At 51.4% G+C, this 25,555-nt stretch overlaps 9 protein-coding genes across 9 annotated transcripts; 5 read left to right on the top strand and 4 right to left on the bottom strand.

Annotated features, from left to right (window-relative positions):
• Window positions 1–15: 15 nt before the first annotated feature.
• Window positions 16–1,894, bottom strand: BJX68DRAFT_224034 (uncharacterized protein). Its single transcript, XM_071038214.1, has one exon. The coding sequence runs from the start codon at window positions 1,688–1,690 to the stop codon at window positions 149–151; it is 1,542 nt and encodes a 513-aa protein (XP_070906239.1). The 5' UTR covers window positions 1,691–1,894; the 3' UTR covers window positions 16–148.
• A 709-nt stretch (window positions 1,895–2,603) lies between these two features.
• On the top strand, window positions 2,604–5,461 carry sip5 (Sip5p). The gene is made up of 2 exons (XM_071037305.1): window positions 2,604–3,243; window positions 3,299–5,461. The coding sequence occupies exons 1-2, from the start codon at window positions 2,851–2,853 to the stop codon at window positions 5,366–5,368; spliced, it is 2,463 nt and encodes an 820-aa protein (XP_070906238.1). The 5' UTR covers window positions 2,604–2,850; the 3' UTR covers window positions 5,369–5,461.
• A 2,621-nt stretch (window positions 5,462–8,082) lies between these two features.
• Window positions 8,083–9,553, bottom strand: BJX68DRAFT_18622 (putative G-patch domain protein). The gene is made up of 2 exons (XM_071037301.1): window positions 9,273–9,553; window positions 8,083–9,199 (listed from the first exon to the last, which is right to left on the bottom strand). Exons 1-2 carry the CDS (start codon window positions 9,369–9,371, stop codon window positions 8,207–8,209), a joined length of 1,092 nt encoding a protein of 363 aa, XP_070906237.1. The 5' UTR covers window positions 9,372–9,553; the 3' UTR covers window positions 8,083–8,206.
• Window positions 9,554–10,455: 902 nt separating this feature from the next.
• Window positions 10,456–12,186, top strand: BJX68DRAFT_251828 (putative triacylglycerol lipase; the record flags this gene model as incomplete). Its single annotated transcript, XM_071042458.1, has 3 exons — window positions 10,456–10,674; window positions 10,722–11,075; window positions 11,122–12,186. The coding sequence occupies 3 exons, from the start codon at window positions 10,456–10,458 to the stop codon at window positions 12,184–12,186; spliced, it is 1,638 nt and encodes a 545-aa protein (XP_070906236.1).
• Window positions 12,187–12,293: 107 nt separating this feature from the next.
• On the bottom strand, window positions 12,294–15,259 carry BJX68DRAFT_18607 (snoRNA-binding rRNA-processing protein NOP14). Its single transcript, XM_071037296.1, has 2 exons — window positions 14,957–15,259; window positions 12,294–14,905 (listed from the first exon to the last, which is right to left on the bottom strand). The coding sequence occupies exons 1-2, from the start codon at window positions 15,242–15,244 to the stop codon at window positions 12,401–12,403; spliced, it is 2,793 nt and encodes a 930-aa protein (XP_070906235.1). The 5' UTR covers window positions 15,245–15,259; the 3' UTR covers window positions 12,294–12,400.
• A 143-nt stretch (window positions 15,260–15,402) lies between these two features.
• On the top strand, window positions 15,403–16,620 carry BJX68DRAFT_260939 (uncharacterized protein; the record flags this gene model as incomplete). The annotated part of the gene is made up of 5 exons (XM_071044015.1): window positions 15,403–15,445; window positions 15,497–15,616; window positions 15,667–15,727; window positions 15,778–15,914; window positions 15,971–16,620. The coding sequence occupies 5 exons, from the start codon at window positions 15,403–15,405 to the stop codon at window positions 16,618–16,620; spliced, it is 1,011 nt and encodes a 336-aa protein (XP_070906234.1).
• An 85-nt stretch (window positions 16,621–16,705) lies between these two features.
• BJX68DRAFT_224017 (putative origin recognition complex subunit 3) lies at window positions 16,706–19,242 on the bottom strand. Its single transcript, XM_071038213.1, has 8 exons — window positions 19,125–19,242; window positions 18,866–19,075; window positions 18,737–18,810; window positions 18,455–18,689; window positions 18,265–18,404; window positions 17,950–18,220; window positions 17,779–17,900; window positions 16,706–17,728 (listed from the first exon to the last, which is right to left on the bottom strand). Exons 1-8 carry the CDS (start codon window positions 19,188–19,190, stop codon window positions 16,750–16,752), a joined length of 2,097 nt encoding a protein of 698 aa, XP_070906233.1. The 5' UTR covers window positions 19,191–19,242; the 3' UTR covers window positions 16,706–16,749.
• Window positions 19,243–19,362: 120 nt separating this feature from the next.
• Window positions 19,363–22,400, top strand: BJX68DRAFT_224015 (pentatricopeptide repeat protein). The gene has a single exon (XM_071038212.1). It carries the CDS (start codon window positions 19,439–19,441, stop codon window positions 22,037–22,039), a length of 2,601 nt encoding a protein of 866 aa, XP_070906232.1. The 5' UTR covers window positions 19,363–19,438; the 3' UTR covers window positions 22,040–22,400.
• On the top strand, window positions 22,286–25,477 carry BJX68DRAFT_251824 (uncharacterized protein; the record flags this gene model as incomplete). Its single annotated transcript, XM_071042457.1, has 3 exons — window positions 22,286–23,403; window positions 23,578–24,015; window positions 24,076–25,477. The coding sequence occupies 3 exons, from the start codon at window positions 22,286–22,288 to the stop codon at window positions 25,475–25,477; spliced, it is 2,958 nt and encodes a 985-aa protein (XP_070906231.1).
• Between the last annotated feature and the right edge of the window lie 78 nt (window positions 25,478–25,555).

Here is a 25,555-nt window from a genome sequence, read left to right as displayed (position 1 = left end):
GTCGTGTTGAAAGCTAGGCTTATCTTCGATGTAGATCACGTGACACAAAAGTATATCGCCATCACCAGAGGTTGTATAATATACTCGTTGTTGTTACCGCCTCTATATATCATGCTAGTACACCCGTCCAGGAGGCTAGAAACTAAGGCTATGATTTCCCCTTCATTCCCTTCCGCCGGTTTTCTCTCTGTCTTTGCTCCTTGGCTGCATCACGCCTTCTTTTTTTCCACGCACGATTGTTGTCTCCTCGATTCTCCCAGAACCATTTGGCAAAATCCGATTCAGCTTTCGAACCGGCGCCTAGCTTAGAGACCGGGCTCTCTGTATGTAGAGACGTTTCGGAATTTTCGGACGGGTTCCAGTTTATGGTTTTTGTAACCTGAGATGTGTCAGGCGTGGGTGCGGCACTCCTGAGCCCGCGGTCTTGAAGGTCTCTCTTGGTGAAAGGCGTGAGTGGTGCTATTTTTGCCGGCGCCTCGTCTTCGGATTCTTCATCTCCTTGACCAAAGAAACTAAACTGCGCAGGCGGCTCTGAATCGGGCTTTTTCTCTGCAGCTGGCTTTTTAAAGAGCGCTTCTAGCGGGTGGATATCCGCCGGCTGTTCTTCGCTTTCTGATTTCGTCGAGTTTGATTTACCCAACAGCTTAATTTCAATGCCTGACCTTTTCCCCTCGTCATTTTCAGATTCATCGGCATCGGACTCGTCGGATGAGGTACTTTCATCACTCTGCGAGTCCGTACTGTCGCCTTCCGAAGACGACGAGCCACTTGAAGAGGTCCAGTCTTCCGATTCTGATTCCATCGCATTAGGCTCCGCAGATTGGCTCTTTGTCTCGGCCTTCTCAGGTTCTTCACCCTCGGGGAGCGGCTTGACCTTGGTTCTTTTTGGCTTTTCCTTGTGTCCCGCAACTTGCCCCGGTCTGTATTGATCTTTCCTGATTCGCTCACTGGCCGGTTCCTTCACGTCCCCAGATTCGTCTATCCAGCCTTTGTCTTCGTCAAATGTAGTTGTGACAGCTTTACCACCATCGTTGGACCGGACGAATGTAGGTTGCGTAATTGTCTTGGAGAACTCATGAACAACTGACTCCTGCGATGACTTGTTCTTCTTGGATTTTTTTTTCGACTTCTCGGGCTCGGGAGATGCCTTATTTGGTGGCACCTTTGTTCTGAACAGACACTCCGCCTTTTCGGTATACTTCGATTTCAACTGAGACTTGGCGCTCTTTTCATCCTTGCTTTTCGACCTTTTCTCCTTCTTTCGCCGGTCTGCCTTGTCATTTGCCGACTCCGTCCAGCCCCTTTTGACCTTGCGGTCTGACGGAAGTTCGTAGCCCTCTAGCACGTTATCTTCGGCCTTGTGTTTTTTGGACTTCTTGCCTGAAGAAGGTTTGTCGCCTGAGGGAGTGTTCTGCCCGTCCTCATCTCTTTGTCGCTTTTGTGGTCGAGCTGACTCTACTTTGAACTTCCGACCCTTGAGGATAGACCCATTGAGCTTCTTCTTGATCCTATCGGCCTCCATCGCTGGTAATGTCACGTAGCCGTAGTTGTTCTCAGGGAAGGTCGGGATTTCGTGGAACGATATGTCTGTCGCAAGAGGACGAATCGATGCAGGTAGGACTAGTGGGAGGAGCTCCGGATTGAGGGGTGAAATATGCAGGCGAGTCGTAGCTGTGGATGGAGAAGTCATTTGGGGAACGCCTGCGCTTGACAACGGTGACCAAAATTCGCTGTTGAAATAGGCCGCATTAAGTTCGGCTCAAGTAAGTGGGAACTGATAATGTGAACAGATAAATGAAATATGATTGCACTAGCTGGCTGCAATTAGCAATTTTAGATCAATTCATTATGATTGAAATTCCAAGGGTCATCATCTCGAAATGTTGGTCGCGAAAGGAAACCTCGAAAACAACTAGAACTTTTTTTTGCGGCAGAAATCCAGGCCGTGGCGCAGCAGGGTAAAGAAGAGGTCTCAGCCACAGCTGGAACAGACATGTCTTGCCAAGCCCCTCATACTACATCAGCAGCGTTCTAGCGGCATATAAGAACAAAGCGGCCAACAACGTTGTTTATAATGGTGTCGGTCCCAACAAAGGCAAGATTCCCAATTCTCCTTCGCCTTGCGACAGTTGACTCGATCCAAGTTGCCTCGAACCTCTGCTGCCGTTTTGCAACTTCCACTCCCCCAGAAAGACGCATTTGGAGTAGCAGTGAGTTTATGTAATTATTACCCTTACGTCGCCCGTACCACTTTGATACGGGCGTACAGCCCATTATTGAACTCAAAAGGTCATCGATCTCACGATTCGCTCGTTCCCCATCTTCTCTTCCGCTACTGCGAGACCTCCATTTCATCCTTCACGCTCCAAATCCCATCTTGAAGATAGCTTTACTGCGCATAACTTATTTTGGTTTCTTGGTTTAGAGTCTCTTGCGTCCATTTGGTCTGATCGTCGCGACTCGTGGCCTTCTTGTCTCTTTCCGTGGTTGACCGAGAGCTAACGGACGTCTGATCTCATCGCGGCTTCCACTTCCCGCTTACGGTCGTCGCTCATATGGCCACTTTGAGTTCAGTTTCGCATGGTCATTGCTATCCCTGCCTTTTCTCCTCGCGCGACTAGGGTTGGCCTCTAACCAAGCGGTTCCCTGTTGGGTTTCGTCCCCCAGTCGTGTCCTCATTTCATCATCCACTATCTCCGGGGGCAGGTATCGTCTCCGCTCTCTTATCCGGGCCATCGCAGTCAGCCCCATTCTCCCCTCTTCTCCCGCCATCTACCTTTCGGCTTACCAGCCGATCTGGCCTACCTTGTTCTTTCTTCGCCCTAACCTATCCACGCCAAATTATTGGTAATGGGCAACTCTCAGACGAAAGAGAGCCGACCGTCTCTCTCCCAATCATCCCGCCGCAGCCATCAATGGGGTTCCAGCGGAAGCCAGGGAAGATCCCCGTATGGCGACCGACATCATTCGGAGGGTTCAAGATCGCACCGAAGCAGTAGGCCGGACCTGTCTCTTCTCGGAATTGGTGGAAGCTCAGAGCGCGATGTGGCGACGATCCTTGACCATCGGCGAGAAACTAAACAGGAGCGAGAAGCTCGCCGTCTAGAAAAGGAACGCGCGGCTCGCCTGAAAGAACGAGAGCGGAGTATGAAAGAGGAGCATGTTGACGGAGGTTATCTGGTTACACAGGGTGTCTATACAGGGACGGAAGATTTCAACAAGGCCGTGGTCCGCCAATTGATGGTAAATGACTATGCGCGTGACTCAACCGTTGGATAATGCTGACTACTTCACGTAGATTGAACGACGACTTGCGCCGTTTTGGAGAGGTCTGAATGATTTCTCGGATTCGTGGACGGAGCATCAACTGATGGCAGTGGCGCGCGGATTGCCTATACCCCCGCCTGATGAGATTCCTCCGGAGTTGGAATATAGAAATCCGCCAAAGGCGAGCGAAGACGCCCGCGAGGCGTTAGATACGAGGTCAATTCAACATCTGACCGTTCCAATCACCTCTCGATCGGCATCCTATGGTTCAGATGCCTCGCATTCATCTACCCCTGCCCATTCTCTACCTTCCCCTTCCCCTATTGCATCCGGTACCTCAAGCTCGCCTTTGTTTCGCTCTAGGGCAAAGACACTCGCTTCTTTGACAAGCTCTAGGCACAACTCCCAGACCGAAACGATCCCCCGGGAAATACAGCTACCACGGGATCCGTTTGTCAATGGTCAACCCATTGAGGCGTACCTCTACAAGGATGCCTCTGAGTGTCCTATCTGCTTCCTCTATTACCCTCCTTATCTCAATCGTACGCGATGTTGCGACCAGCCTATTTGCTCCGAGTGCTTCGTTCAAATAAAACGCCCAGACCCCCATCCCCCAGAGCATGCGGATTCGGACTCGAACACCCCGGCCCCAGCTGCAGAGACCGAGCGAGCGGAGAATCAAGAAATCCAGCTAGTTTCTGAGCCTGCGGCGTGTCCGTTTTGCGTTCAGCCCGAATTCGGTGTGACTTATGCACCACCTTCATTCCGCAGAGGGCTAAGTTACGCGGCTGATCCAAATGGCCGTGCGAGCATAGCAACTCCTCTATCTTCCACGTCATCTCTTTCCTCCGGGACCACTCCTGCTGCTACAACTACTACTGGTCGGAGACGCGCGACATCCCTATCTGCGAGTGATCCTAGTGTGATTACAACTGACAAGGTACGTCCAGACTGGGCTCAGAAATTGGCAAATGCTCGTGCGCATGCGGCTCGAAGGTCCGCGGCAGCAACTGCTTTACACACCGCCGCCTACCTGATGAACTCCAACGGATCTGGAAATGATTCTCGAGGATTTGGACTCGGCAGACGAGGGGTTGTGCGACGCCATGGCGGGCAGGAATCTCCAGGCACTCCCGGTCGAAGCGGCTCACCCGCACTTCAAGCGCTTGCATTCTTGACGGACAGACGCGCACCCGGCCAAGAGACAGACTCCGCCGAGGAGGGAACAGGAAACCTAGCACCGCCACGAAACAGCTCTAGAAGGACGCGAATCGACGATCTGGAGGATATGATGATGATGGAAGCTATTCGACTAAGCCTCGCAAGCGAGGAGGAGAGACGAAAAAGAGAGGAGAAAGGAGCGAGGAAGGAAGCCAAAAAACGTGAAAAGGAGGTAAAGAAAGCCGAGAAGATGGCTCGCAAAGCTGGCCTATACAGCAACAACGCAAGCAGCTCTGCCCTAGAGTCGCCGCCAGATGCTAGACTGGGAAAGGTTGCTAGCAGTTCTTCATCTATCACCGGCGGCGAGGACACAGCTTCATCTGGAAAAGGCAAGGCAGTAGAGCGGGCCTCTTCGCCGACTGGTAATGCCGATCAAGCCGATTCTGCTGGCTCTGATGATGCATCGCCTGGCGTGGCAGAGTATCTGCAGCCTCAATCCTCGTCTTCAGGTCTTCCATCGACACTTCGGGAGCCTTCAAAGCCATCGCATCTTCGCCATGTTTCGAGCGCGTCGTCGTCCTTTTCTTCACTTGTCGAATCGATGACCGAGGAGCATGGGAGCTCGTCTCAAACGGGGGAGGGCACTAGCTCATCTACGGAGCCATTATTCAACTTTCGCAGTCTGGCTGCTGTCATTGGTGATGAGGACAAACCAGACGAATCACCAGAACATATTGAAGACACTACGCCTCGCTCGACGTTGGAAGGGTCGGCATCAAACGCCACTGCCCCGGCTAGCGAGCCCTCAACGCCAGAAGCGGACGCAGCCGTGCAGGAAGGCCAGAAAGTCGAGGAAAACCAAGAAAGCTTGAGTCCGAAAGAGATTGAGGCACGATCGGTAGAGATCACCCATGGCATAAATTCGGAGACGACTTCATGACGCACTCTCCATAACTCCTCATCCGTTCCCCGACATGAAGCTGCAGCCCGAATCATTGGAGCTGCTGTCGCTAGCAATGCAAGTCATTTCTTGGTTTCTCGGTGGAAAAAGCGACATTCCTTTCGTTTTTCATTGTTCTTTTTTAAACCTTTTCTTTCATTGGCATTATGGGTTTGGGAGGTTTCTTTCGCTCTTCACATACGTCATACAGTGCTATAGATTTCTTTTTTCTTATGTTTCCATGTGTACCAGCTGGGATGGGCAGCCGAACTGCATATTTGAAAGGTTCTGAGGGTATTGAAGCTCGATGGTTTTGTACAGGCGAAGACTTGTTAATCCTTTTGGAATAGAGCAAAAATACAAACAGCTATCTGTACGTTGTTATTGATGTCGCAGACCTTGACGGGGGCAAGGGTTCGATTGGAGGAGCGCTTCCAGTTGGCACGGACTATAGATCCGAGTAAGATTGCGATGTTTATCAGAATTTCAATGGAGGGGAGCAGCAGCGGGATCAGGTTTCAGCGCGTTTCAACTTTCAAGGACTGGGCTCCACCGATACTTGAGAAATGAGAACGTGCATCGCCTCGAGGTTCAGCATTAGGTTTGCAACGTGGGAGAGGCGGTGAAAGTGACACGATTATGTGGTTGCGATCTTGATCTTACATCGTACTCTTCAGTGTGAATCTGTACCACCTGGGCTGGTGCGTGCTGCGAAGATCGGCACTGCAGGATCCTGCATTATCGCTGTCAGTTGCGACTTTAACTTGGGATTCAAGTGTGGAGAATTTGATAGGAGGAGTTGGAACTTGTTGAGGCCCAATTTTGGTCCTCTCTTTCCAACCCGATAAACTCCCTTTCAATAGTGCAACTGACCAGAGTCTGACTTAATTTCACTAATCATCGCCAAGCGGGGGCTACTGCAACGGACGCGATGCTAGAACCAGACAACGCGCGCCAATCACTCGTTCTCGCGCTGTTCGGCATCTTCGGATTGGAGATTCCCAGCTCGTCTTGGAAGTCCGGCTTTTCAGCCAATCTACGCATGACAGCAATCTCGACGAACACCAGTTCCACGCCGAGTCAGGCTTGACGAGCGCGATACGGAGACAGAAGAAGCAAAAAAAACAAGGCAACAGCAACGATCAACAGCTAGCGAGCCCGCCGGTCATCCTTCGTACGATTTGCATCATTTGATGAGACTGATGCGCAGTTCCTGATCCCTGACAGAGGGCCCATAATGATGTGACGGATGGATCTGATATATAACCCTCGCTGGTCATCGCCTTCGGTGGATCCGTGGTTCAGCCTCTGCGAAATCCTGCTCGTTCCTGGATCCAACGGCACCGCACCTTTCCATTTATTTTCGCCTCGATTCTCCCTTTTTCATTAGTGTTTTGCGTGATTGTTTTTTTACTCTAAATCAACTGTGGCTGCCTGAGCTCATTGTATTCCAGAGTGGCTGCCTCTGGATACAACAAACATAATTACTTTGATATCCGCGATCTTGTCGCAGTCACAATCACAATCGCATTCGAGCGGAGAACCCGAATTGACGTCAAAATTCCGCTCTCAAAGAAAAAGATGGCCGTGTCGGACAAGGACCGGCCCCGCGGCCTGCGAGTGCCTTCACTCTCTACCTTTAGATCTAAAAACAAGCAATCGGATCCAACTCCTACCATTCAACTGCCTTCGCCCTCACAGTTGTCGCTGCACACAGATTCTCTCTCTATACCCTCATCCAGTCCGCTGCAGAAGGCATTGCCACCACAACCGTTGCCGTCCCCGCCGCAACCGTCCTCGCCTGCGGTGATAAACCCATATCCATCTCCCCCGCAGGTATCCCACTCGCAGCCTTCACCTATCCCGAACCTAAACTCGGCTCAGTACAATCGCAATGACGCCCCTCCTCCTCCCCACCACGCCAATCCTCCCTCCAGACCTATGGCCCGGTCTATTCCACCCCCCAACTCCCAGCCGACCCGTCGACCTGTCCCAGGCTCCGCGCCAGTAACAGCGACAGCCCCAGGACCACAATATGCACCAGCCCCGATCCCAGCGCAAGCAGCCAATCCAGTGAACCTCATGGTACCGCAACAGAGAACCCCACCTTCCAGCGAAGGCGGCTCCGAGCAGCGCCTCTCCAACGGCACAAGCGACTCATTAGAAGACTTCATCCCCGACCCCGAGCCCGAGCCTGAACTCGACGGCACAAGCGGGACACCCAATGAAGCCGGGTCAAGCGAAGACGACGACAACAGACCCTGGACTCCTCCCGAGGTCGAGCCGGTTCCCGTCCCGCTCAACAAACTGCATTACTCGTGCTACCAGGAACACCGCGCAATGCCGGCTGCCGCGAACGTGTGGTATGCGCTGCCCTGCATGACGTGTCAGAAGTTTGACCGAGAGATCCGCCACCGCTGCGTCTTTTGCTGTTTGCGTGTTTGTGCGGATTGTTTCACGGCGCTGAAAAAGATACCGCAGAGGTCGCTGGCGGACTTGATGCAGACAATTGAAGTAAATGGGAATGGTGCGGCGATTCAGCCGTCTGTGACAGAAACCTAATCTAATCTCCACAGCATACCCTGAAGATGGCAGTCGCTGATCTATCTTCTCATCTGTTGCCGTTCCGTTCGAAATGTTCGTGTAAATGATCATATAGTAATACCCTGTTAGGTTGATGATTTATGTGATATTAATCTAATGTCAATGCTTATGTCAAACTTCGTGGTCCTATAGCCGGTATCGATAAGTAATATTGTAACTCCAACTCCGATCAATGCAAGGGAACAGTAAGGGTGTAGGATAGAAAATATAGTACAAACATATATTGGACAGCCATCAATCATGGTCCTCCTCGGTCACACCAGGACAACCCTCCATCTCTTCTGCATTCTCGTAGCGATACTTGCACCAGAAACAGTAGTAGTGTTTCTCGCGCAGGTATTCCACCAATAACTTCAACCGTTCCGCCGGCTCTAGAGCATTGAACTCGTCTAGCTCGGGGTCTTCTTCTTCGAGCTCTTGTTCGAGGACAGTGGTGAGGTCGGGCCCGTCACTGAGCGCTTCGCGGTCTTCCCGATCTAGCGCGGCATCTTCGTACCCCGGTAATCGTGGGTTCGGGAAGAAGGACGTTGGTAATGATTGCTGTAGCATATGTCTCGTTTGGATGGCGCGCTCTTTTTCTTCGCGCTCGCGCACGAGGCCGCGGTAGAGAACGCTGATTTGGGAGGTTGGTTTCACCGGTGCTTTGGGTTTGGCCTTCTTCGGCTTTGCGCCATCGGACTCGTCCCCTTCCCCATTCTCATCCCTCCCTTCGGCCTCGGCATTGTTCGCTGCGTCCAGTTCGGCCTCCCCATTCTCCTCCGCATCCAGCCGCTCCGCAACCTTCTGCGCGGCATGAACCTGCGCCTCGGTCCGCTTCATCTCCCGCTCCAGTCTTACTCGATCTCGATAATCGCCCTGATCCTGCTTCACCTTCTTCACGGCATCCTCAGCCTCCTCGCGGAACTTGCGCTTTCGCTCACTGTCCAGGCCAATTCCTCCTCTATCCTCCTTGAAGATGAGATTCAGAGGTTCTGTGTGACCGCGCGCCTGGGAGTCACTGCCATCTTTATTATCATCCTTATCACCTGACGACCCTAAGCCGGTATCGACAGCACCAGGCGCTTGTTGCTTTCCTAACGTCTGACCCGGCTTGAAACCCAGCTTCGCCATCATCTGGAACCCCTTGTTGGAGGGGTTGAGTGTGCTCGTTGCAAGCGCTGCATCGCGTTTGGCGGCTTCTTGGGCGGCGCGCTCGGCTTTTGAAGGGACACGCGCGCGGGCTTCGGCCTGGTAAAGGTTGAAAGGTCAATTGTTTGCTGATTCAGTGCAATGTGAGTGACTGCGAGGGGCAGTAGTGTACCTCTCGTTGAAGCCGGCGCTTCTTCTGTGTAAATGTTTCTCTTTGTTGCGGCTCCTCGATGATCATGTTCATGTAGTCATCTTCGTCGTCCGAGGCCATTTTTTCGTGCGGGGTTGACCGCGAACCAGGGATTCGAGAGTTGGGTTGGAGAAGCTTTCGTTGGTGAGAGAGAAGGAGAAGAGGAGAGAGTGATCGTCGGAGAAGGTTTCCTAGTCAAAATGAGGAGAGACCAGGGTGAGAATCCAAGCGGGAACTTCGGATGCAATGACGACAAAAAAAAAAGGTAGCGAGATGACTTCAAAGTTGAGGTTTTGCGGGGAAAAGTCGACGGGGCCGCGTCTGCTTTAGCCTCATTAGGGTTGGTGCCTGAGCGCCGAGGCGGTGAACATATACTTCCTTTCTTGTTCAACCTTCGCCCTTTTTTCACCTCACTTCAGCATAGTGTCTTGGCTGGGCGCAAAAATGAGCCATTATGGCGTTTCTGCTTCCCATTGCCTTCAAACCAGACTACAATGTCTGGCAATAAAGATGTTATGCCTTTGGGAAAAGCTTTCTTTCGTCGCGTGATCAACGGCTTAGCTGCAGCTCCAGCGCGGGGTTCGTTGACACTACTTTAGCAGCCCACCTGGTGGATGTGTATCGATTGCAATCAAGCCCGTACCCCTCATCTTATGAGCTCATGACCTTGACTCAGTCCGATGTCAGCGAGGCTGTGCCCGCGACTCCAAGAAGGGATCAGTCGCAAATCCTGGCATTTCTTTTCCTTTTGACTCTTGCCGATCACCGCAATGTGGCTTCAGTAGCGTTGACACGATCGTCGATTTCCTCCACTCAATCGTGAGAAAGAAAGCCAAGCTCCGCTACACTCGTCGTGGCATCAAAAGCAACCTTAAGTTGCTGTCGACTTTTAAATCAAGCCTGACCGACCGCACGGCCGATACCCTTGTTGGTCAATTAATCATGCCATCACGCGGGGACCCAAGACCCCTTGATTTTTTATCCTTCGGTCCTTCCAATAGCAAGGAATGACGCAGGGAAGGTGTCTGGGTCCACGCGACGCGGAGCATCTTGCTTCTTCTGATGGTTTGCTGAAGGGTACTTTAAGTCAGGGTGAGGCCGCTGAGGCACCTTTCCCGCCGCACCGTGCGGTTGACCTACTATGGCCAGGATCTCCACTAGGATGATGTTGACCCAACTGTTGGTGCTGGCTGTGTCCTTCGCTACAGTCTCTGCTAGAGAGGTCGTTGTAGACCTTGGATACGCACGTTATAGAGGCGAGACTCTGTCTAATGGTGTCGCACAGTGGCTAGGGATTCGCTACGCTGCGCCTCCTCTTGGGCCTTTGCGGTTTTCTGTGCCGCAGGATCCAGAGGAGGTGGCTGGAGTTCAGGATGCATCTCAGGTACGTCGACGATTTATCTGAGCGATCATGCTTAACAGTGAACCCAGCACGGCCCCTTTTGTATTCCGATTGACAGCTACCCCGTCCCGCAAGAAGCATCCGAGGATTGTCTGTTTCTTGATATCTACGCACCAGCAGGGTTTAGAGGACGCTCGGCAAGGCTCCTGCCTGTATATGTCTTTATTCAAGGTGGTGGCTTCAACACTAATGGAAACCCCTACTACAATGGGACTGGTCTGATTCAAGCATCCGATATGGGCATTGTCATCGTCACCTTCAACTACCGCGTTGGCCCCTATGGCTTTCTGTCTGGCGTCGAGATCCGCGAGGGTGGCGGCATAAATAATGGCCTGAGGGACCAGATTCAGGTTCTTGAATGGGTCCAAAAGCACATCAAGAAGGTAGGCTCGCTATGAAGCAGGGGTATCTACTATACTGACCATTTAGTTCGGAGGAGATCCAAACCATGTGGTCATAGGAGGTGACAGCGCTGGCGCCGCCTCCATCACCCTGCTTCTTTCTGCGTACAATGGTCGAGATGACGGCTTATTCCACGCAGCTGCCGCGGAATCACAGAGCTTTGCCTCAATGTACACCGTTGATGAATCGCAATTTGCATATGACAATTTGGTTGACCGCACCGGCTGTAACACTGCAAAAGACACCCTCGCCTGCCTTCGTAATCTGGATGTCGACGCACTTCAGCGCCAGAACATCGCAACATCTCTCCCAGGCGCCCAAGAGGCTCCGCTCTATTTCTATGCACCGGTTATTGACGGCGACCTCGTCCCCGACTACACTTACCGCATGTTCGAGGAAGGCCGCTTCATCCAAGTCCCCGTCATATTCGGCGACGTCACGAACGAGGGCACAGTATTCACACCTATGAATCTGACCTCCATAACGGATGTGAACAATTTCCTTCGAGACCAGTTCCCCGCCCTCACTCCTAGACACCTCTCCCGTATAGATCAATACTATCTCCAAAACGTCAACTCCACACAGCCATACCTAAACTCCACACGTTACTGGCGCCCAGCAAGCGATGCCTACGGCGAACTCCGCTACAACTGCCCCGGCATGGCCATGTCCGCCGCATATGCCAACGCCGACATTCCCAGCTGGAACTATCACTACTCCGTGCTCGATCCAGAAGATGAAGCCTCAGGCGACGGAGTATACCACGTCGTCGAGCTCAACGCCATCTGGGGCCCTGACAATGTTTGGTACTCTGAGGACGTGGGCTCGTCACCGCCGGCTTCGTACTATACGTCGAATGCGCCCATTATTCCCGTCATGCAGGGGTATTGGACGAGTTTCATTCGCAGCTTTGATCCGAATACGTTTCGGTATCCGGGGAGTCCGAGGTGGGAGACTTGGGAGGGAGGTCGTTGGGGCGGAGGTCAGAGGCTTTTTATTCGTACGGGCGAGACGAGGATGGAGAGTGTGCCTGCGGATCAGAGGGAGAGATGCGACTATCTCATTTCGATTGGGGTGGAGATTTTGCAGTAGCATGCCTTCACAACATCACTACTACCCTATTCAATATATCCACAATGATATACTCCGTATACGAGTCTAAATACGAATTGAAACGAGGTAAACTTTTTTCTTCCTTTCCAATGCAAAGCATAAAATATAAAGGTAAACTGTATACACCCGCGATAAATGCATAGCATGCACAAAACACCAATCATCGAAGAAGGATATGGTACGGAGTAATCGTCTACCTCTTTCCCTGCCGCAACCTCTTCTCCCTCTCATACGCATTTGCCTCACGGCCTTCCTCATTCTGCACCTCAGCCACAAGCCGACGATACTTGCGCTCATACTCCGCATCCTTCTCCTTCTTTTCGCGCAGCTTCTCGCGAGCCACAAAGTTGGCATCCTTGCGCAGCTCGCGCATCGCACCCTTGCGCTCGCGCTTGTACTCGGCCTTGAGCCGGTTGAGTTCTGCGCGCTCGCGGTTGGGATCGTAGTGCTTGTCAGGGTTGAAGGTGTCTTCGAATTTGGGAATCGCAGCTTTGATCGCGAGCGGGCGGTGGTTGTGTAGGAGTAAGGGGCGGCGGGCTTTGTTTGCAGTTTTGAGGTGGGTGGTGAGGCTTGATATGGTGGTTTGGAGGGTTGTGAGGGCTGAGGCGGGGAGTGATGATTGTGCGGTCTTCTTGGTTTTTTTGCTGGGAGCGGTTGAAGAAGAGGAGGCGATGTGCTGGAGGACGGAGAGAGCTTGTTGGAGGATTTCTGGGGCGGCGGATTTAGAGGACCACAAGGTTGACGCTGTGTCTAGGAGGGAAATCAGGGTTGTCAGGAGGGCGAGTTTTAGGTCCTCCGTTTCTGAAGGGGTGGTAATGTTGGTGATGTCCCAGAATTGGAGTTTGCGAGGGTTCAAAGTCTTTGAAATTTTGAGGCGGAGAGACTGGGAATGTGAGTTGGTGTCGGTAGGATTGCGCACAGGAAATGAGGCCAGGCGTGGTTGAGAAGGGGGAGCCTCTGGGCTAAGGAGGCAGAGTGCGTTTAGGATGTAGTTGAGACACTCAGGCATGTAGCGTTGTGAGACCGTTTGGTACTGTAAGGCTAGACTCGCAGCGTAGGTACCCGTGCATAGATCTGAGACGCTGTTCACGGGACCCTGTCCCAGGTACCGTGCGACGCACAGGTGGGCGGGCGTGGAAATTGCATGGAAGTGGTCTGAGGTAGGGAAAATTGCGGCCACGCCGGTGAGGATGACAAGGTCTCCCGGGCGCAGGTTGAGCGGGCGATCCGTCGCGATTTCACGGAGCTGCGCCCTAAATGCTAGAGAGACGCTCTCAGGGTGAGTCTTTGCAAGCGAGTGGATGTGTCGGAGGACATTCTCCAGGATAGCAAAGGGAGGGTGTTCGGGTTGATCAGCCATGTATGCGACATGCTGAACGAGGATGGCGGCAAAGCGGCCAAGCTTCGCTTTATTTTCGCTGTGGAGGCGGGGGTGGTGCAGGGCTCGAATTCGCTGAACGACTGTGGGAAGGTTCTCATATGAGACGTCTTTAATGATCTTGAGGAATTCCTCGTGCGTCCCAGGACATGGATACGTGTATGCGAGACCGTCCACGGGCATTTCTGAAGTAGCTGCGTCGCCGGGCTTGCTACCACCAGGGAAAGCAAGGCCGTTTATAAGTTCGTCCTCCTGCTCGGATTCCTCGGAGTCTTCTGCGGAATCAAGCATGTCGTCGTCTTCTTCATCAAACGACGCACTCACGTCTGACCTCGTCTCTACGAGATCGTCCTCAAGGATAAAGTCGTCTTCGTCGTCAATACCCTCAGGACGCGAAGTGGAATGGCTCGTAGGCTGCTGCAGTCCGAAATCCTTTGCATCATCCGGGAGTGACTCCTCCTCAAACATGTCAGCGTCCTCATCGTCTTCTTCGACTTCCTCCTCTGCGGCTTCTGCTTCATCTTCGCTAACTTCCTCGCCACGCATCCGACGAACTCGTTCTTCCTCTAGTTTCTTCAACCTCTGGGCTTCCTTCTCGACCTTCTCTTCTTCCGTCTTTGTACGGTCCGTGGGCATCGATCGCTTGTCGAACGTCAATTGCTTCAGACGTTGATCGTACTCTGCCTCGGTATCCCCTTGGGACTTGCCCTGCAAAAGGGCTGCGCGATCGGGGTTCATTCCGGCCATGTCGCTCTTCGGAGGTTCCGGTTTTGGTGGGGGCTTCACGCCTCGGAGCATCTCGAAGAGATCTGGTAGACCTTTGTCGAGCTCTTCACGCAAATCATCATCATCCTCCTTGGCCATCTGCCGTTGCGCTTTGTAGAACTTGGACTTGGCGATGACTTCTTGCATGACCTCGTGCTTTGACTTTTTCCTCCCGGGCACTTCTTCCTCGTCTTGCGACCCAGGTTCCTCAAATTCGCCGTCGTCGAGAACTCGTTTCCGCTTGCGGGGTATCTCAGAGTCGGACATGTCGTCTACTTCCAAGTCTTCCTCGAAATCATCCTGAGCTCCTTCTCCGTCTCCAAATGATAATGATTCACCCTTGTGTGTAAGAGTAAATTCCTCTTCATCATCATCGTCATCGTCCTCCAGGTTGAACATTGAATCTTTGCGCATCTTCTTTTGACTGGCTCTGGCGAATCGTTCCGCAGCTCTTTCTTCGGGGGTCATTGTAGGGTCGTTCTCACCGAATCGGCGATCCATGATACCGCCGACTTTGTTCTTTCGGTCCATTTCCTGCAGCAAGGTTTGACGTCTCTGCGATAAAAGCGTCAGCAGTATACTCCCCTATTAGTATGACAATCGTACCTTTTCTTCACCAAGAGACTTTGTAACACCAGGCCGGAACCGCCCAGTAGCGGGCTTGGAACCGCCATCACGCGTAGTAACATCAAACTTATTCCGAGAGACTGTCCTAATCTCAAAAGGGTTGAATCGATCTCGAATAGCGTCGAGCGCGGCTTCGCGCTGGCCTCGGTTTTGCGCATTCGCACCGGACTTTGCATTTTGGCGCTTCTGCTTCTTAGACTTTTGAGGACCTACCACGCCGCTGTCGCGGAGCGATGCCTTGAGCTGCTTCAGCTGCGACGGAGGCATGATTGCGTGGCGGGCGTCGGTGCAGAAGAAGCTCTTGAATTTTCGCCGAATTTTCACCATGTTCAAGAGTGCAGAAAAAGATTCACCGCCTTTACATTGTCGCCGCTTCCAGGCATTGTTCTCTGATGACATCGTCACGTTGATGGATGTGAGGTGCAATGGCTTCTCATATGAGTGATAGGTTATTATGGCTATGTCTAGGTATGTGAAATATTATCCTCGTATCTGCTTGGATAATTGCTAACCCTTTAGGCGTATCCCTGTTCTTCGCGGTTCGCGGAATTGCTGCCGACCTCCACCGAGTGAACGAGTTGACCGAAATCAAAAATGACGAAAATGATGACAAGATAATTAGTGAGGGGACGGAAGATGGTCGGTCGCGCGCTTCATATCTTTAAAGTGCAGGAGCTGATTCACGGTAGCTCTCAAGCTCGATACACTATTGAAGCTCTCCAACAGCACAAGCTATGATCTTCGCTCTGCGTATGAAAGACTGGCTTTACTATTAAAGTGACGAGCTGACAATGTCACAGGGCTTTGCGCATTATTGCTGAACGATCCGTGAAAGGAGATACCCGAGAGCTGCTTCTCAAAGACCTTGCAAGCAGAACCCCCGAGCGGAGAAACAAAGCCCTCGCGGCGATGTACTTCCTCGTCAACAACCGAGCTCGTACGTCTCAGAGCAGTAAACACCATATATCTCACATAACTAATCAGCAACTGTAGTCTCCCGGACATCCGTATGCTCCCGACTAAAAGACCTCCCCACATACACCTCCTTGGTTGATTGCCTCGTCAACTTCCTCGACGAGCACGACGAGAAGACTTCTGGAACAGTCTCTCCCATATTACCCCAAACGCGACCCGTCGGTGAAAAGAAGGCTTTGAGCACCTTGAATATACTCTTGCAAGAGAATACCCCTGCTGCGCTAGAAGCTGGCGTCGTAAGCCGGTGGCTCGCCAAATACCCCTTCCCATGTGCAACCACGGAGCCCTCTCGACGACAAGATGTGGTGATACTCATGAAAACATGGTGGTCTGACGACGCAGTAATGAGCTCTATATTTGCTACGCTATCATCTCACCCGGACGGCGCCAAACAGCTACGCAAGCACGGGTTGATGGGAAGCATGTTGGAAGAGAACGACCATGATGAGGTTAGCGATGAGAATGATGAAGACGACGAAGAGAGCGATGTGTGGATGGTAGATGGTGACGACACTGCTGGCTCAAGCCGGGTTCCTGGGCGACGGCCTCACAACCGCAATCCAGAGGAACAGGCTTTACGGAGGCGAAGACGAGAGGCCATGGTACTGAGTGATGGAAGACGCCCAATAGGGCATGACGATATCATACAGCTTCCCATTTCTGAGTGATGCATGTAATCTGAAAATATGCATGGACTGGGAAAGAATACTGTTTTGCTCCATTTTCAAGCGCTATGATACCCAACGCATTGTCTATAATTGAATTATTCATGTGCATTTCATCTTCTTAAAGATAATTCATAATCCCATCCAAGCCGACTTTGCAGCGTGATCCATCTTCTTCCGACTATGCTTGAGCATTCCAAGAGCCCTGAGCTCCGACATTGCTCTATAGAACAGCGCCATCGTCATTCTCTCATCACACTGGTCACCCTCTTCGCTTTCAAAGACGGCATGAAACGCCTGCCACAAGTCGTGAATATTGACCAATGCTCCAGACTCGAGATAAAGCTTATATAAAATCGACGTCGGGGGCTGTTTCGACGAAATCTTCCCCTCCGGGCTCTGGGACGAGGATATCAAGTAATCAAACGGATTTGACAATGCGCGTTCAGTGGCGAACCGCGGCCGCGGAGCAAAGACCTCTTTGATGGGATTTCGCGCGTCGAATAGGAAAGCCTCGTGAAGCGGGAGATCCTGCGGTTTCCGCAAAGTGGTTTCGAAATATGCCGACAGAAGGGTATGCGCGCGGTCAATTATATTTGTATATTTGAGGTACTCCTCGGGCAAGTTTGCTTTGCCCTTGTTGAGCTTGACTCGTTGCTGAACAATAGTTGTTCCGATGACGGCATTCTGGCTGTCGTATTCGCTTCGTAGAGGCTCGGGGCCTTTATGGGCCTGTATCAGAGCGTTGAAGTCGTTTCGTATACTTTGAAATTCAGGAAGGTTCGTCACGGATTCAGGAAAATAGGGTATCAGGGCTTCGATCTTGGTGGAGTCTAATCGTTTCAGAGCTGCAAGGGTGTCTTCGAGTATAGGCGAGTCATGTAGTTCTCCAGAGAGCGCGCGGATGGATAGCTCCGATATACTCGCTTTCTTGGCGATGTTGAGATCTTTGAGAAGCAACGAGATGAATTTCACTGTCTGGAATATGTCCTGCATGGACTGCTGCCCAGACTTGGCAAGCTGAATCGCTTGGGCGAAGAGGTAAGCATCATCCCCTAGTAGATTGCGCACTTCTTGTGTCTGGCCGTCTTCCACCAGAGTTTCACAGTAGCTAGTCCACATTAGCCTGAAAGATCACAAAACAAGACGTAGCGAGCATACTTCCTGAAGGATGGCACGTTCCGAATCGCCTCGCACAGCTTGCCATTATTGATCGTTGCTGGGATATCGCCCGCAAGAAGAACAGAAATGGGATTGGCAAAGAAATGAGACATGTAGGCGTACTGAAAGGATATTAGCCTAGACGAGCCCCAACGAATGGACGGCAGATACCTTGACTGTTCGACAAAATGACTCCGGAGTCTGAAAATAATCACTTGACTTCTCGAACAAGACACCCGTGAGACCGCGTCCAAGCCATAATTTCCCGCCTTCCGCCTGTATTCTCTCGTATATATGATCCACGCAGTTACTAGCCTCGTGGAGTTCGAAAAATCTCCCTTTGAGGAGCGCAATACTTGACCGTGGTAATCTGGCCTCAAAGAGCTCAACTGAGGTTGAAATACCGAATAACAGAGTCAGAGGTATTCGATCGTGCCACGAACTAAACAATTAGCGTTCATCCGCTTGAAAGGACGATCATCTCACCTGAGCAAGAAAAACAAATCTGTGAGAATTCCCGGATCAAATGCTTCGCTATCTCGGAAAGCTAGCACAAGATGCTTGACGCCTTTTTGCGTAACATATTCACCCAGGAGGTCAAGGTCGTACGCAAGAAGTCTCGGGCCCTGCCATATCTTAGCAAACGTTCTTTCGCTGGTGGTTCACAATCGCTTACCTCCCGGTCTGTAAGAAAGCGTTGATAGCCATCGTTTCCCTCCGTGTTGATGATAGCAGCACGTATAATGTTCTTCAGCGTCGTCTTGAGGTTGGGCGCATCGCCAGATTCTAGCACTACCACGCCACCTTCGCCGGTCAAGATGAGTTGATCGTTGAGTCGGGAGAGAAGTCTGGCAAGAGAGGAAACATTCGATCCGACGGTAAGAAGCGCGGCTGGGATACAGCCCCCGTAACTGTGCTTGTTAGGCCACGATTGACGGGTTTGAGGCTGAACTCTTACGTCTCAGGCGAAGCTGTTTTAACAAATGAGGATACGTTCTCAAGGACTTCGGCATCAACATCATTCAGTATTTCCTGTACAATATTAGAAATGCGTGCCTTCGGGAATTGACGAATATATCCTGCTGACCTGGATCTTCGCCTCCCTTGTGGACCATAATTGTTCGTAGGTTTGGTATCTTAACTGGACGGACTCTTCGGATTCGTCGCCGTTGAGGAGCGGTACGAAAGGACATGGAATATCATCAAGCTCTTGAGGCTCTTGCACAACCTTCCGCCGCTTTGAGGGTCGTTCTTCGGGAGCTTTTCCTGCATTTGCTGGCCGATAGATATAGACGCCCTAAGTTGTTAGTGCTATGAAGCCCGGATTGAATCAATTGGGTAATAACCTGGTTGTTTGAAAAGTTCTCCGAAGAGATTCCGATTCCCGACTCCATTTCTTTCGACCAGGTCATTTACCCTCGGTCTGCAATCGCGTGAGCAGGATCCAGGGCTCTCGCGTTGTCTTCGGAGAAGAGTGACTTTGAGTGCCTGAATTCCGCGGCATAGCTACATCTGAGCTAACCCAAATCGGGATATTTCAAGCTCCGCGGGAATGGAATAATTTCCTCGTCTCAATGACTTCAACTTTTCCAGCTATCATCGTTCCCACATCGCCTTCGCTTGAATTCCTCCGACGTCAATGAAATAATCGTTCTACTTCATGCTCCGCCCGGTGGTTCGAGGAGCTCGGTGGTATCAGCATGTGGCCCGCTCCAGTCCGTCAATTTCGCCTCGCCGCTTCACGAGAGTCTTCTCCGCGGTAGCACCACACTCAAGCAACTCTGGCGAGCGCAACGAAAAGGTCACATTCTACGAGCAGAATACCCGGGATAGCAAACACAGGCGAAAGATAGACTACGAGGCTGAAGATAAAACAGAGCTGGAGAATGTGGAGCACGAGCTTTCGAAGCTGGACCAGGAGCTGGAGCTTTTGAAAGAGGGACCATTTGGGCCCAATAGCCCCTTCATACAGAGTCTGCCCGAGAAAGACAAAGCTATTGCGCTGGCAGCATTACGAAAATATGAAGCGGAACATGGCAAAGATGAACCGGACAATCTCGACCAGGTTTTCGATGAGGAGTTTGAGAATCTGCTCAAAGATGAGTTTGAAGATCTAGCAGCGGAGGACGAAAACTGGATGCAAAATCAAAACGAAAAATCGCCAGAAGAAGTTCCACGGCAGCCCTATGAAGTCGTACTAGAGGACTCGGAACATAGCGCCTATATTGACAGGTTCAACCGCAGCCTCAAGCGGGTTGCCAAGGACAACTCCCAGCAAAGCGCCGGGCAGGATCTCTGGAAATGGTACAGACGGTGCAAACAGGTCATCCCTCGGTTTATCGAATCCATACCTGAAGCGGCTATGACATTGCTGTGGTCATCTCAGCTAAACATGCCTTCCAAGACAGCGCGGACCCTCCACATACAAACTCTTGCGGAAGACGCCGTATCTGTTGGCCGATCTCTCTCGACCTCAAACATGCTTACCTACATCAACTCTCTACAACAATCTGGTAAAACCAAGTCTGCCCTGGATCAGTGGGAGTTGCATCAGGCGGGACTCAGCCAGCGAAAGGAAGATCTAGAAGCCTATTGGAGGTTGGGCGTGCAGCTCTTTGCTGCTGAAGGCGATCCACAGCGAGCTCAGGATATTGCTCTCGCTTTTCTAGCGACTGATACATCTCGACAGCCTCGGGTTCTAATTCCTGTCATCACCGCTTGGGGACGACAGCCTGGTAAAGAAGCCGAAGTGAAAGCGTGGGCTCTTTATCTGCAACTGAAGGCATTGCTCGGGCAAGGAATGACTATGGAAGATTATGATCAGATTAGCATTGAGCTTCTGAAAGCCGGAAGGCTCAATCTCGCCATTGCTGTATTCAAGGACATGATGGTGACCGGTCAGGATCCGGCGAACGACTCGACAGCGCTATATAAAGCAGCTCTTGGCCTAGTCGGCAATTTGCAAGCATCAAGTATATCGGACCAGCAAGTCAACAAGGTCTCGCTTTCTACGCTTACGGTCCTCCCTCGTCGCTTCCAGAACCGATTCTTTTATGCCAGTTGGATGAAGAAGCTCATCGGAATGGGCGAGGTTGATTCAGCAGCCATGGTGATTGAGCTCATGTATGAACGAGGCGTCAAGCCGGATCCGAAACATCTCAACGGCCTCATTGCCGGCTGGCTTCGCGTGGGAGATGCACCGGCACGGGAGAAAGCTGAAAGCTTGGGTTGGGCTATGATTAACCGACGGATTGACCGGGTCTCACAATCTGAATCCAAAAAGGATACAACAGAGCCGATCTTGTCCGGAAGTAACCAAGCAGGTGCTCGAATCCCCAAGTTCATGCAACGACCAATGCCTACAGCAAACATAGAGACATTCTCTATTCTACTTCTTCATTATACCCGAAGAGGTGACGAAGGGGCGATTGAGCAGTTAGTGAAGGGCCTCACAGACGCCCGGATCCAACCGAATTCCTACTTTATGAACCATCTTCTATATGCCGAGCTTCGCAAGCATGATATCAGCGCCTTGTGGAATAAGTTCAGAGCCATGTCTCTCACCGTCCAACCAGACCTCGAAACTTACGCCTGCCTCTGGGACTGTGGCAAGCTCCAGTACGACCGTAGCCGCACGGCCTTTATCACAGACTTTCCATCTGCGCGAAGGCTGTTTGCAGAGATGGTAGCCTGGTATTCAAATCTTTCAAACCGCGGCAAAACCACCGCACAAGAAGAATTCTCCAAGGATCTCTATGATCAAATTATCCGCTGCTTCTGCTTATCGCGTGATTTACATGGGACGCTTGTTGCACTTTCCTCTCTCCGTTCAACATTCGGCTTCTCTCCCGACGAGGCGACAGCTCGCCTTATCATTCTGCAAGTCGCGCGCCTCGCTGCCGTCCCATCAGATACCCCGAAACGCCGCCTCCGCCGTCTCTCCTCAACACCCAAAAGCAAAGAAAACATCGCCCATGTCCATCGTCTCCTTGAACTCATCAGTGCTCAAAAGACTTCGGCGCTCGAATCAAGAGGCCTTAACCCTGAGTCCCTAGATCCCCGTGAGATGCAAACACACCAGTTTGAAATCATGACTGACCTTTTGCGTATTGTCATGGCGCGAGTCTCTGGTGTTTCACCATCGGAGTCTGACCGCGTCGAAGCAAAGATTCTTGCCGTGGCAGAGGAGATGGGAGTGCGTGGGATTTACCTTGGCCCCAAATTAGGGGATGAAGACGCCAGCTTGCTCTTGACGAGGTAGCGTCTCGTGCCTTTGCCATTGGATATCTTTTTCTTGTTTTTACCCTAGGGTTCGGCCCAACATTGTATATATAGAGGAGTTTAGGGGGGCCCATTTGGCGTTTGTATCATCTTAACTACCTGTCTGTACAATTATCAAACAACGCTACACTGTATCCACGTGACCGAGATGAGCGGGGAGAAAGAACCCTCAACATCAGCCCCTCTCCTGAGCTTTTGCTTTTTGGTTCGCTTCAACAAGTTCAAAATGGCTGGTCACCACTTGCGACGCGAAGACTTTGTTGTGGGATGGGTGTCTGCCCTGCCAATTGAACTCGCGGCTGCACGGAAGATGCTCGACGAAGAGTACGATTATAACTATGATGACTCTACCTATACATTGGGCCGTATGGGAGAACACAACGTCGTTATCGCCTGCTTTCCTGCTGGACAGCTTGGTATCTCAACTGGGGCCACGGCCGCCGCCGACTTGAAATCGAAGTTTCCAGCCCTAGAATTTTGTCTCATGGTTGGCATTGGCGGCGGGGTTCCGAGTGCAGAAAACGATATTCGACTAGGCGACGTGGTTATCAGTAAACCAGAGGGAACATATGGCGGAGTGGTGCAATATGATCTAGGCAAGACAGTCTCTGGTGGACACCAAATGCGCACAGGCTTTCTGAATGCACCTCCCGCAGCGATTCTCAAAACAGTGGCCAGGTTTCAATCCAATCATGCCCTTGGGAAAGACAACATGTCTACTTACTTGTCCCAGCTTGAGTGTACGCAGTTTGACCGGCGGAAAGCAGGTCCAGATGTGCTCTTCCAGAGCTCATTCCGCCACAGAGAAGGGTCGACGTGCGCGGATTGCCCTCAAGAGATGACCGTCCCACGTCCACCACGAACTGGCAGCACGGTTGCTATTCACTACGGTACGATTGCCTCTGGAAACCAAGTCATGAAGGATGCAATAACAAGGGACCGGCTTAGCTCTGAGCTTGGGGGCGTCCTCTGCTTTGAGATGGAAGCTGCCGGCCTCATGAACAATATGCCCTGTCTGGTCATTCGTGGGATATCTGATTACTCTGACTCGCATAAAAATTCAAGCTGGCAACCATATGCAGCTGCTATAGCCGCTGCGTGTGCGAAAGAGATTCTCCGTCTGCATCCTACGAACTCCGGATTGAAGCAGCGCAAAGAAATCCTCGACTGGATAGCTCCCCCAGAACAGGAGCAGAGACATTCTTTCGTCACTGGCTCTCGTGTTTATGGTACTGGCAGGTGGCTCCTAGAGCATCCAATATATACGGAGTGGCGCGATAACCTGACAAAATCCAATGTTCTTTGGTGTTACGGTATGGAGGGTTCTGGTAAAACAGTTCTCATGTCTGTAAGAAACTCCCACTACTCAGGGTTCAGGCTGACTTTCCGCAGATCTACTGTAATTGATGACCTGCGGAATCGACTTTCAGCCAAGGGAGTTCCTGTTATCTTCTTCTACCTCGATTATGAGCATCAAGCTAGGCAGACAATGGCCTACTTTCTCAAGAGTCTTTTAAGACAACTACTGGACCATATTTTACATATACCAAAGCCACTAGTGGAAGCCTTCAATAGGCTGGGTGGCTCGCAATGTTCACTTTCGGCTACCCTTCTTGAGAAGATTGTTGTGGAAGTTATGCAATCCTCATCCCAAGTATACGTTTTGATCGACGCCCTTGATGAATGTGTCGATTCGGGTCGACGAAAGACTATCATCAGCTTCATGGAGCAGGCGGCACGCAGCCGACACGTTCGACTCCTGCTCACCAGTCGTCCATATGTTCAGGAAATTCGTTCGACATTTGATAAGAGTTATCAAATTTTAGTGCGCGCATCCGAGGCCGACATCAGAGCATATGTATCCCAAGAGATAAGCCGTGCTCGTGTCACAGATATTGTAGACACATCCTTTGTGCACCGAATCATGGATACGATTATCCATCAAGCTGAAGGGATGTCAGTGAGCCAATGCTGTATCCACGCTTCGTTATAGGACTATGCTAACTGTAAGTTTAGGTTCCTGCTATCGGTCCTCCGTACTAAGACGGTGCTGAGAGAGCCAACTGCGGGCGATATGGAGGATTCATTGAAATCTTTGGCCAAAGATTTACCAGAGGTATTCCGGGAGACCGTGTCTCGCATCCAGCAGCTTCCAGAGAATCAGAAAAGACTCGGAATGATGACACTCCTGCTCCTCTCACACGCCAAACGCCCTATCGTTGTGCAAGAGCTCACAGATTTCTTGTCTGTCCAGCTCGGCCAGACTACAGTACGTCCCAAACATCGACCCTTACCTCGAGTCGTGTTGGAATGCTGCATGGGGCTGGTGAGTATAGAACCAACTACGGAGACAGTTCGCTTGTCTCATTACGCAGTCAATGAGTACCTAGTCGAGAACAACCACAGGCTATTCGCGGATGCGGAGGCCAGCGTTTCAGCATTGTGTCTGACTTATCTACTTCTCGATCCATTCACCAAAGGACCTCGTACAGAAGAAGATGAAATCGATGACCTGCTAGATTATTGCCCTTTTGTGTCCTATGCAGCCGCACGCTGGGGTGACCATGTCCGACAGTGTGAGAGAAGCCCCATTGTTTGGCGGCTCGCTGTTCAATTCCTCCGCAATCAGCAGGCAACAGCCTGCTCAGTACAGATTATGCAGTACGACAGAAACTACCAAGAAATCTATTGGGCCCCAAAAGAATGCTATAGCGCAAATGCTCTCCATATTGCTAGCGACTTTGGGCTGGAGAATCTGGTCCTCACACTCCTATCTCAGAACGCGTTTAAGCTGGATGCTACGACGACTATTGGCACTACCGCAATCACCAAAGCCGCGTCTAGTGGGCATGTCTCTGTCGTCAGAGCTCTTTTACAGAAAGGGGCCAATCCATATCTGGAAAATTGGTACGGCAACGCACTTCACTGCGCGGCTGAAGCTGGACACTGCAATACGATCCGGGAGTTGGTTTCCTGCGGTATGGACCCTAATTACCGCTCAGCCAAAGGCCGACTTCCTCTCGATTGTGCATTAGATCGTGACAATGCGGAAGCTTTCGAGACTCTTATTGCTCTCGGTGCTAGATTGGATAATACAAACGGAGGAGATCGGCCTATTCTCATTGAGGCTGTACATGCAGACTGTGTCAACATTGTTGATCTCATTCTGACCAACGGCTGGGTGGATGTCAATTGTTGCTCTGATGACGGAGCTACAGCAGCGCATATTGCCGCGGCGCATGATAACACAGTGATCCTGGCCAAGCTAATGAAGGCAGGGGCCAACATCAATGCCGGGACTGACACGGGTCTAACTCCTCTTGATTATGCACTCAGATATCAGCGTGACAGTGCTGCAAATCTACTACAGTCATACGACGCAACGTCATTTATGGCCCGGTTCCGGTACCCTAACTAGGCCGATATCTTTACTGCCTGCTGTGGTGGACTGATACATCACTGCTATATAGATATGGACATTCAGACCCTAAGTTTG

The sequence above is a fragment of the Aspergillus pseudodeflectus genome, assembly GCF_044049435.1.
Source record: "Aspergillus pseudodeflectus strain CBS 756.74 chromosome Unknown BJX68scaffold_1, whole genome shotgun sequence".
In the NCBI taxonomy this organism is placed as follows: Eukaryota; Fungi; Ascomycota; class Eurotiomycetes; order Eurotiales; family Aspergillaceae; genus Aspergillus; species Aspergillus pseudodeflectus.
The sequence above is the reverse complement of the archived record's forward strand: the minus strand, read 5'-3'. Positions and strand labels throughout refer to the sequence as shown.